Source organism: Anabrus simplex, chromosome 1, assembly GCF_040414725.1.
Source record: "Anabrus simplex isolate iqAnaSimp1 chromosome 1, ASM4041472v1, whole genome shotgun sequence".
In the NCBI taxonomy this organism is placed as follows: Eukaryota; Metazoa; Arthropoda; class Insecta; order Orthoptera; family Tettigoniidae; genus Anabrus; species Anabrus simplex.
This window is the reverse complement of record NC_090265.1, coordinates 654,062,679-654,074,935: the sequence shown is the minus strand read 5'-3', so window position 1 is coordinate 654,074,935 and position 12,257 is coordinate 654,062,679. Positions and strand designations below refer to the sequence as shown.

Sequence of the window (12,257 nt, the reverse complement as noted above, 5' to 3'; positions counted from 1 at the left end):
TTCTGCCCTCGTATGAGAACTGATAGTGGATCTCTTTGGGATCCAATCAGCCTTCGGGATGAGGGCTTGGCATTTGAAAGAGTGAATTGCAATATCTAATCCCATACTAGAACAGAAATTCAGTTAACATAAGTTATTTTTATTAGCTTCCTTATCTTTTCCACAGCTTCCCATTACTCCCTCATACCTCTTTGTTCTGTTGATAGCCCATGTGTTGAAATGGACCATTTGCTATATTTTATCCATTCTGTTAATGGTAATTGGTCAGTACCTCAATAAATTGGTCCCCTTTATCTGCCGCTTTACATGTTCAGACACTTAATTCTGTTTTAGTCCTTGTAAAACATAGGTAATTAAAATGCAGAACTGCAGCGTAGGTGAGGCTGAAGCCTGGCCTGGCAAGCTATCGTATCTCGCTGGCCGGGCAATACGAGAGCAAGGTAGGGTGGCTGCCTAAATTCGAATGCACTTTAAAAGTACTTTCCTAATTTCTTGTCACAAAGAGGTTCATCATGGAGCAGATTAGGTTTCTCACCACCACTCCAGTACCCACAGTTTTCAGAATTTATGTACTCGCGTAAGTGAAGCCACACTCTGTCCGAGAAGAGAATGATATTGGGATCAATTTGCCCATCGTACACTTCATTCAAAATATATTCAATAAATCTATCCTACACAGAGGATCGCCTGGATCTTACACCATAGTACAATTATAGGGTTTTAACTTGCATAACTCCATAGCCTTTTGTACGGAACCATAAGAAAGTGTAGCTTGCTGAGAAAGATGGCTAATAGTTACTTTAGGAGAATTTTTCAGGCGTTGTCCAATGCCTTGTCAATTTCTTTTCTGTTAGCACTGTACAATGCCTTCTCTTAATATTCCCCATTTCTTGAAATTTACTAACTAATCCATGAACCCTCCCACGACTTGGAATACCTGGGAATTTCTCTTGAAATCTCCTAATAGCATAAGCGTATGTTCTTTTAGTGTTCGAATATTGAATTAACTTTTCTTTTTGCAGTTACCTGGTGCAGCACAATTCAAGCCTCAGCTATTATGTGTGGACAACAGTTTCATCTGTGATACAAGACAGGATAAAGATAATGAACCTCTTCGTACTTGGGTGAGATCTCAGGTAATTTTGTATTCCATCTTTGCAAATATTTGGATAATTTAGAACCAGGAAAATATCGAATTCACTCTTACATGAATGTCTTACCAGTGTTGTTTGTTTCTTTAAAATATAAGATTAAATCGTTACTTAGTGGATGTTTCTTCATCTACTGTTTTCAACTTACAGTGTCTAGCATAATTTAATTTTATTTCTACAGGTCTCTCTTGGGAATCAAGAACCAATATGTTTAGGAAATAATGTAATAATTTTTTATATTCTTACCTTTTTTTCTGTTTATGAAATATTGCAGTAATTTAATCATTTATAACTTACAAATGCAGTAGCTGGTCTTCTGGATTTATATGCAACAAATGGACTGAGATAAAATTCTAAGGAATCAAACTATATTGCAACTGGTTATCAGCTAGTCCTTATTCTTTTGGGCGTTGTGTTAATTATGTTCTTCCATAAGATTTTTCTCAAAATTTATTATTAATTAACATTAATTATTATTAATAATACACCTCGAATAGAGTTTTGCACCAAATGTATTTTGGGTGCTCCTGAAGGATGTATGCTGTGACAGTATTATCAGGTGTACTGTACGTGTAAGCACGACATACAATCTCAGGACAGTTCAGAAGAGGGCACTATAACTGGAACCCTTCGGTACAACAGCCACAGAATGCAGTTTTTTTTTAGCTTGTTCAGTGTGCTGACATGCCTCGACAAGTCATTACAGTATTTGTTCATCGGCACGTTGTTTCATTGAGTCAACAGGCCCCCGTGTGAGGAAAATTGCCCGCTTTTTTATATATATCGTAGTGATGTTCTTAGGACATAGAACTGCTATCATGCAACAAAATGTTGAGGATCATTCTTGCAATGGTCCCCTGTGGTCAACAACGGTATTTGATGGCTTATGAATCTTGACTAGGAAGAGTTAAGAGGGCTGTGTAATGGCTTCGTAGCAGCAGCTGGGAAGGCTGTATTATTCAGACTATCCAAAAAAGTCTCCATAGGGCCTACTAACACTCCTTAATTCTTTGATGAGCATCTTGCTCGTACACCCCACACCGTGATGCCGGGTACAGATGAGTAAGGAAACCCTTGGACTGAAACCTGGCATCTTGTCATCAGGTCTCCTTCACTGATGAGCGCAGAATGTCTGATAATTGTTGGAGGAGGGTATGAAGGGAGTGAAGTAAAGCCAAGAGAGAGAGATATTCACCATACCACAGGTCCAGCAGGAGACGGATCCATCATATCTTGGGCCGGCATTATGTATGGAGGTTGGATGCCACTGACATGTCATTGAGAGCACTCTACGAAGTGTACATTATTGGGACAGTCTTCCAGTCTATTGTTTGACCATGCCGACAACATATTTTAGACATGATTGTTCTGTAAGACTACAATGTCTGCTGGCATGGATCCAATTGAACATGGCTGAGGTCACTTGAAATAGATGTTGTGAGATACAGGAACGCACTTCTCACCCTGGACAACCTCTGGAGGATTGCTATTGAAGAGCAGAACAGCCTCAACCACTAGATGGGTAGCATGCCACAATTGATCAAAGCATGCCTCAAGTGCTACAATGCATATTGTGATTTTATTTTTTTCCAGTTTGCTTTACATTGCACTGACACACATAGGTCATATGAAAACGATGGAATAGGAAAGACCTAGGAATGGGAAGGAAGTGGCCATGGCCTTAATTAAGGTACAGCCCTGGCATTTGCCTGGTGTGAAAATGGGAAACAATCTTCAGGGTTGCCGACAGTGGGGTTCGAACCCACTATCTCCCGGGTGCAAACTCACAGCTGCGCGCTCCTAACTTCGTGGCCAACTCGCCTGGTTAGATTGTGTTTTCCAGGTTTGATAGACAGATGCACTGTGCCAAATGAGGAGTCACATTTTTCATAGGTTGGTTTTTATTTTTCTAAACAATCATGTTATACTTTTTACAAAAAGTGTCTTAAGCGACCTAGTCTCCCAGCAACCGAGGTGGTGCAAAACATTTTTTAAAGGTGTTTTATTAGTTATTAAAGAGGATACTTAGAACGTTACCTACTTCATTTGAAGTATTGATACATACTTTCTTTAATGGTTTCTCCAAACACTTGTTGCATATTATTTCCAATTCTTGAGAAGTCATAACTTTTCAATTTGTCCATACAGAAATTGATTCTCAATAAATTTTGTGTAAATGCAAGAGCTTCTAAATTTATGTTGCTGTCTTGAGTGTGTAACTATTAATGTACTCTATAAAGCTTGATTAATTTTCTTGAATCACATTAGTCATTATTGCTTTTTAATGCTTTACCATTCTAGTACATTTGCCTTTATAATATACACTGTTACATAATTAATTAATTTCAGAATGGTGAGCTGAAAGCTACACACATTGTCATTCAGAGTGATCCTGGTGGTGTGGATGATGGGACTTCTACTCCTAATACTCCTCTTGGAACCATCTCTAATTCATGGAGTGAATCTGCTAGTATGCCTGTTCTGCCAGTGCGATGCAAAGTATGTTAATATATATTCTATTGTGAATTATAAGTGAATTTTTAAAAACTGTTTTACCAAACTGAATTTCTATTTGTTAGAATACAAGCGCTGAACTTCACAAATGCCGATTTGGGTCTGGAGGACGAGGACGGTGCATTAAATTGGGTGATTCTTGGTATACTCCTAGTGAATTTGAGGCTTTGTGTGGCAGAGCATCAAGTAAAGACTGGAAGAGGAGTATCAGGTAACTGGTTCTGCATCATATTTTGATATGTATTATTATTATTATTATTATTATTATATTTATTATTATTATTATTATTATTATTATTATTATTATTGTTGTTGTTGTTGTTGTTGTTGTTGCAGACTAGTTAAGTGTGCTAGCTAGGTTAATTGTACCAACAAGATATGGTTTAGACTATTTTTTTACCTTCCTCAAACAGGGGCATTAAAGCTTAAATAAGAGGGAACTTGAAATAACATTAATTGTAGTTCTAATCTTGATTGTTCTTTCATTTCTAATGTGTATGTGTTACTCGTTTTTGGTAGATAATAAATTTGCAGTATTCATGATTCATGGTGAAAATAAACTTGTCATGGTATTTTGTCTTTAAAAAAAGCCCTATTTAATTTATTGAAATACAGTTGTAGCAACACTTGCCCAAGCTCATTACAGATTGATGTACCATTTACTAGAATGTAGAGGTAACATGATACTGCTTTTCCTCAACACAACACCTTCATACTGTTTATTATAGTATCAATAATCATGATACATGGTGCTTTAGTGTTCCATCTAACTAACAACAGTTAGGCACTTTACACTTATAAATCAACAAAGTGACAATCTTCAGGGTAATGCAATAGAATTCTTTTTGTACAAATTGATCACACGTACTTTTATAAGAGAAAATTTAATTTTAAACTAAAATATGTTCTGGTAGTCTCTGACAATAGGTTGTTTTACGGTTGATCTTGGTCATACTTTACTTCATTTGATTAAATATTGATCAATTTGGTCTTTCTGAAACAGTTGGTTAAATTTTGATTGGTGTTCTTTTTTGCAAATAACTTCATATATTGAAGGGGACTTTAAATAATTCAGGAAACTGTGCCGCCATAAACATTTGAGCTGAAGATAACTAGGCGGAAAACAGCTACATCAGTGTTACAAGATTTGTAATGTAGCTTAATCACTGATCTTCCCTGTCTCAGCACATACATGTGAGATGGTGGTATTAAAAACGACCCAACCTGGAAAAGATCCTATATTCCAAGATACCTTGCAGGGAGTGCTGGTCTTACAATCCATATTTTTATCTCCTGATAAGTGTAACTTGAGCACACTTTATCTGTATTCACATTTTCTGTGTGCTACCTTTTTTTAATTTCATGGCATCTTTTACTTTCTCATTTTGCTAGTATCTAAGGAAGCACAACAGATCTTTCATATGATTGGTTCAAAGTAGATTAGTTTCATGTTCCATATTGATGTTAGATGATTATGGCAAGGGTTTTAGTTCTATGTAATCAATACCAAATTTGCAATTGGCATAGTCATGATTGGTTCAGAACTTAACAGGAACAAAATAACCCTTCAAACACTGATAACGGGACAATATTCTCCAAGCAATTTCGTAAGTAACCAATTCATAGAAAAATATTACAGCTTCAACAATTCTTAACTGCTTTTTGAAAGCTGCATTTCCTGCTAGTGGTGGTCATTCCCAAATAGAATCTGATAGTTCTGACAGCATGGAAGCAGCACAACAGTTAATACAGAAGGTTACAGGATAGAAGTGAACACTTGTATCGAAATTGATTCAGATATTTCAACAGTGTGAAAGTAGGGACACAAACGAGTCTTCAGTTAATCCAAGGGAAGGAGGACAAAAATGTTCTGACGGAAGTGGCAGTGAAGGCAACGCTAATTACAACATTGAAGAAAATATGGAAAGTACAGTGAGGCTCTCGGCTTTGTTAAAGCATTTGAAAGAATTTTATTATGAACAGAACAATGAAAATGATGTAAATTTGATACAGGATTTAATTTCACATAGTGAAAATATCATTGCTAAACCAAAGTGGACAAAACAGACGAACATTAAGGATTTTTCAAGTGCTAATATTTTACTAGATTGCTACGTGTACAAATTGATTTAAAATTTCAAAAACTCGTATGTTAAGTTTTAACATGATGAATGGTAATAGCATAAAGTGTGCTGAATACAGGTTTCCATAGAAGTGTTTTTGTCTCTTTGATACATTGCAGCTGCAGCAGCGCATCTACAACTTTCTCATGTGAGTACAGTACAGTTACAATACTATATACAATTATTTGCGAGGGTTTTTAATGCATACAAAGCACGGGTTATTGTGTTCCAACTTATGTTTAATGGTACCAGTTTCATACCCTCTTTCAGGCGGACACTCCTTCATAACGAACAATTTTTTTGGTCCCGAAGGTGTTCATTATAGAGGTTTTACTATATTGTAAATAATGATCTGATACTCCCTGTTTGCATGGCATACTATATTACCACACCACAAAGTAGCTTTAGCTTGAAATGAATGACTGACACTTTAACACAAAGCTGATATTATGAGAAATAGTAAATCCCTTTAAAATCAAGATACTAGTGTTCAGCATATGCAAGATAATGGGTATCACAACAATATCCAGGTAACATATGAAAATAAAAATATCAAAATTAAATGCCCTCAGACAGGAAATAGATTTCAGAAAGACTGAGGACGGGATATTTCTAATAAACAAGCACAAGGAACAAAGGTTTACGGGTTTTATATATTCAAATAGCACAGGTACATGAGCACATGGAATTCAGTGCAATCCAACAGCATTATCTCCACGATAGACTGGAATACTTTGAGTCGAAGACATGAACTACCTGAAGCTAGCTACAGATTGGTACCAAAAGCACCTTTGGAATTTCATGGGGCTGGTTGATAAACAAAAACAGTGAAAGACCAATATTTGTATAGTCATCGTTATGGTGCTCCACAGGTTGTGGGAGAAAGAGGCGGCAGGACCGTAGGCCTGGACAAATAAATGACCATATAAAAAAGAAAAAACTAATATATTTCCTCTCTCTCTCCTCTCCCCTCCCCCGTAAAATAATATACAGTAGAAGTCTGTTATAGCGAGAATTCATAACAGCGAAATATTTACTCGCTGTAGCGGATTGTCATTTACGATTTTTGTATAAAAGTCCCCCATGCACATTAAAATCATTATAAAACGGCAATCAGTTTGTTCAAAACTTGTGTTTCCGCAGATGATATCCACACTATGGCTTACTTATTATTTTTCGAAATCTGATACTACGTGAAAGTGTATGTTTAATTTCATTCTGAGAAAAACTATAGTACCGTACTTCTCCGAATCCAAGACGAACCCCACTTTTTCCTTCTGAAATTTAAATCAGGCTGAAAAAGTACTTTGTAAAACCATATGAATGCCTTTGTTGTACAGTAGGCCTATGCATTTTTAGACGATGAACATACTTTCGTCATTCTGTTTTTTTTTTCGTTTTTTTTTTCGGCTGCACAATTATTCTTTATTTCCGCGGGTTTTAGGACCATTAACTTGAAATTGGCATCATAATACCGAAGAGAACCCGTTGAAGATTTGCCGGCAATACCTATTCCATGTGTCTCTACAATACGACGATCCATCAGGAAATTATTCTTGCTCTCTATAAAACTGTTACTTTTACTCAGCGTCAGATATAACCGGCTACCGCTCCACGCACGTCTCGCTTGCCAGCTTCGGCCAAATTCAGCGGCCAGAGATGTATAGGTCCAATCGCGGACGTTGAAAGTCAACGAACGAGTTTATTGAGCCACTGTATGGCCATTCTGCTCTTGCATTTTTCGTGCACCTACCTCACAATTTCATCTTCGACATTTTTAAAGCGTCCTTGTTACGGACGACTGAATGCATTTTTTGTACAGTACCGGTACGTATACTTTTAGTTCTTTGTCTTCACACTAACGCCTATGCCGTATTTTCTTGCGGCTGCACAATTATTCTACATATCCGAGTGTTTAGTAAGCCTAACCATTAACTTAAAATTGGCATCATAATATCGACTAGAACCCGTTCAGTATTTGCCGGCAGTACCTTTTCCACGTATCTTTACAATATGACTATCAATCACGAAAATATTCCTGCTGTCTATAAAACTTAATTTTACCAAGCGTCAAGCACAATAGATGCTTTATAACTCTGCCACTAGTGTATCCATGGCCTTTCTAAGAATTCAAAGGTACGCATTTTTTGATGCCATTATGCAGATTTGAGAAACGTTTTTGTAGACTAATAGAACGCCATTCTCTCTTCACTATTTCCTGAGATCCAGTGACGTTACATACAGGCACTGTACAACCGGTTGACGCGGCTAGCGATGTATAGTAAACAGGCGGTCGTTTATTGTCAATGAGTTTTGTACGCGTGTAAAAAGAAGCAGCGTGGTTGCCGCGGTAGTTGCCAGTGGTATCCATTAACTTACTGTTAGGCCGCGAATGCAAGATAACTCTTGAGTTTTCGCATGAGATTCTGAAAAAGAAAAAAAAATCTTGGATTCGGAGAAATACCATACGGTATCACTCCAGAAGTTTCTGTGGCAAACACCTCAGTTTTCTTCTTCAAACGGCGTAACCTAACCGTATATGTATCATGAAAACATATTTGAAATGCATATAGAGAAATTATAACTACCTTGCAAAAAATTTACGTTTTAATAGCCTTTCCGAAATTTAACTAGACGCGAGAGAATACGAAATATCCTTTGAAATCAGTGATGTACTCTGCCATATCTTGAGGTGTATCACATTCTTACTTAATTTCCGTAACTTATAGGATATAACATTAAAATTAAGATATTGTTTACTTCAGAATTTATTTTTAACGAGTTAACAACTGCTATAGGCCACGTTATTTACGCATTTATTGCGAAAACATGTTATCCTCTTTCATTTCGAATTTTCTTTAGAGAACAGCAGTCGACGGGTATTACTAATCAACTCCAACATCGCCTTTGAATGTCAACGAGAGAGCTTGCAAATGCAGAAAGTGAGAAAACTATACCGTACCGAAGATGATCGATCGCATTTTGTTGCAAACGTTTCAGTTTTCTTATTCAAACAGCTTCACCTATCCTAACTTAACCGTACTATACATATGATGAAAACACACTTCAAGCGCCAGTAGAAAAATGATAACCTTCTCACTATTAATTTTTATAATAGCATTTCCATAATTAAACCAGACGCGTGAAAATATAAACCTACCTCTGAAATCAATTAAGCACTCGGCCATATCTCGATGTGTATCCCATTCTTACTTAATTGCAGTATTTAGCCTCAAAATTAAGCGGTAGTTTAGTCAGCCTTAATTTTTAACGAGTTAACAACGGTTATCGGACACGTTATTTACGCATTTATTACAAAAATGTGTTCTCTTTCATTTCGAATTTTCTTTATGAAACAGCAGTCAACGGGTATTACTAATAGACTCAGACATCACCCTTGAATGTCGACGAGAGAACCCGCTAGTGCACATAGCGAGAAAACGATGCCGAAGGTAACCGATCGCATGCAATATTATCGCTGGGGTGCATAAATATTGGTAATGGAAGAAATCGCGCGCGCTTAATCGCTCGTAGTAACGGATGCGTCAGTGATAGGGCTCTCGCTGTAACCGAAGGGCGATACACAGTTTAATATGGGAATTTTGAAGGGGCAGAAAAAATCGTCGCTATAACAGAGTTCTCATTATATACCGTACTTGTTATAGAGGACTTCTACTGTATTAAGTGTTATTGGTGATCATTTAAGTAAATTTTTAACAAGGGCGACAGCCCTCAGACCTTCATTAGTAACAAAGGAGAATTGAGTTTCCCGTTATCCAAGGCCTATGCGCCTTCACATACCGTCATAACTCTACTGAACTCGCGCTGTCCTTTTATTTGCAAGGGAAGCCAATGAAATTGCACATATGAACGGAAGGAATCCCCTTCTGATCAGGAGCTAAGCTTATGCTATAAATACCGTATTTACGCGAAAAATCCCAGCCACCGAAAAATCCCCGTACCCTAACTTTAGGACGGCTGATTTTGAAAAAAATGGTAGCATTGATGCAAATAAAATCTGCACGAACTAAGAAGGCTGATTTTGAAAAAAAAAAATGCTAACATTGATGCAAATAAAACCCGCACCCGAACTTCGTGCCTCAATTTTTAAAAAATGTGCGGGTATTATTCGCGTGAATACGGTACTGACAAAGAACAAGTTAACTTCCAAAAAAAGTATCAGAAAATGAATATTTGGAAAATAGGCTGACACACAGAGAAAGGGGGTGCTGGAAACACCTGAGCAATCCCATAACATCAGACAACAGAAAAGCCTAATGGGGCACAAGGCTCAGTGAAACAGAGGATAACTCCATACTACCTTGTGATTAGAAGGAAGGAAAATTAACACCCAGGAAGTGAAGATACGATCAAATTTTGTAAATCCTAGGTACAAGGCACAGAATTAAGAAGAGTTGAAAAGAAGTTCAACATTTGTACTTTCAGGATAATACACCCATTAGGGTGGTTATATTTGCTGCTTGAAGAAGCTAGAAAGCTTACATGATACAGAATTAATTTAAATAACTAAAATCCCCACATTAAATACTAAATAAGTACAGCATAACCCTAAACTTAACATTCTAAGAGAATTCTGTTATCTCCCTGATGTCACTAGAATTTTGTAGTCGCATGGTTTAGGATGAAGAAACCTATGTTACTTGTTTCCCCAGCATGCTAGCTGCCTTCAGCAGGGTGGAAACCTCATGACTATTATCCAGAAATTCTTCAGCAGGCAACTGGCCTTCCCTTTTATTAATGGCAGACTGGGTTATGTTTGGTTGAATAATGGTCAGTTTGTCACTTATCGTATGGCTTAGTGCTGGTAGTGTCTGAGGACTTGTTCGACTCATCTGGTGCGGGTCTATTTCACGCCTGTGGGCGACCTAGTGTCGGGATGTGGGATGGTGACGCTAAAGAGGTAGCGAGAGGGTGAAACCCGGTGTCGGCATGTAGTCTACTCCTGTTGAATAACATCAAGGGGTCTGCTCAAAGCTTTGCTTCCCATTCCAACTGACGAATGACCTTCAACAGGGTCATATGCCCTCACTCCATATGAACACTGCAGAGAGGTTTGGAATTTAATCCCGGCTTTTGGCACACAATCTACAGATTGGAAATTGTATACCACCACCTCTCCTACCCTGCCAGTCAACATTGTGGTGAAATATTTTTCAACTAATGGGACTCGAATCGGCTAACCACGGTGTCGGGCCATATAGACTTGACGCCTTAATGGTCGTGGCCACCAGGTGGCATGTAAAAATCAATACGAGCAACCCTTAAGTGACCAAAGAGGAAGAGGTGCTAACCTCTGACTATTACATTTCCCACAAAATGAAAGTAAATAAAAGTTCCAATATATTTTTCTAGGTGGCAACCTTAAACAGGAAGGTAGGTATGGGTAGGCTTCAGAACCTCATATTAAGATATTCAGAGTTTTCCACAAGATTTCACTACAGGTAGTAGTTTAGAGTGCTGTCTAATTCTAGGGAGATGCCCTCTTCATGTCACAATCATCAGGCTCACTACAAATTGTAGTTCAGTCCTCACTGTTGTTTCAAACTGCTTTTCTTGCAGGATCATTTTATGTACATAAGGAGATTCTTCCAGCAGTTGTGAATATTTTGAGTGTGTACATTGTAGATTGATGACGTGCTCATGCACGGATAAAAGTCCGAATATAGTTAGTTAATTTTAGAATCAGTAGCAAAGCTAATGGGGAACCTAGGTGCAGATCGTACCTGTTCAATAATTTTCAGAGAATTAGGTAAGGCCTGTAACAGATGTATTAATACGCAGCACATGTATGTGCCCTGGGAGAGAAGAGAAAATTATCATGCACTATTTCAATTCAAAGGATCTATTTGGTGAATTCTGGCACCCAAATTACAGACATTTAGGTTAATTATTTTATTTTTTATATGTTACAATTGGCTTCAGAGTGTACGCTAATTAATTTCATAACAGTAGAATTGAAAGTTTTCAGTGTTCTTTTACTGTTGATTTCGGTCATACGAAGGTCGATCAAATATAAACAGGATTTTTGTTACTGAACATCATCAGTTGGTAGGACTTGCCCCGTGCTTCTACTATGCTTAGGCGGGTCTGTTAGGAGTGGGGAGAGTGTGTTGTCAGATATTTCCCACTGTTTTGCAGCAGTGCTCACAATGTTTGAGCAACAGGTGCACCCTTTCACTGTGCAACGGATAATTATAAAAATTCTTGCTCATGGAGGTGTTGCAGTGGCGGAAATTTGCGGGAGATTGACTGCACAGTTCGGTGATCAAACATTGTCAAGGATGCGTGTGTTTGCGTGGCGTAAAAAGTTCAAGAAAGGACAAGAACGTTTGGAAAATCAGCAACTCAATTGCCGTCCTCGGATCAGCATTGCAGACAAAAAAGTTCGTGCAGTTAAAAGACATTATTGACGACAATCGACGGGCGAGAGTATCAGAAATTGCAGAAC

At 37.7% G+C, this 12,257-nt stretch overlaps 1 protein-coding gene across 1 annotated transcript in view; it reads left to right on the top strand.

The window, feature by feature from the left end:
- Deaf1 (deformed epidermal autoregulatory factor 1) overlaps positions 1-12,257 on the top strand; it is a 165,640-nt gene that overhangs the window by 20,536 nt on the left and 132,847 nt on the right. The window contains exons 2-4 of the mRNA XM_067135806.2: positions 1,023-1,136; positions 3,501-3,650; positions 3,731-3,876. Of these exons, the coding sequence (XP_066991907.1) occupies positions 1,023-1,136; positions 3,501-3,650; positions 3,731-3,876 (410 nt within the window). The remainder of the gene's footprint in view (positions 1-1,022; positions 1,137-3,500; positions 3,651-3,730; positions 3,877-12,257) is intronic.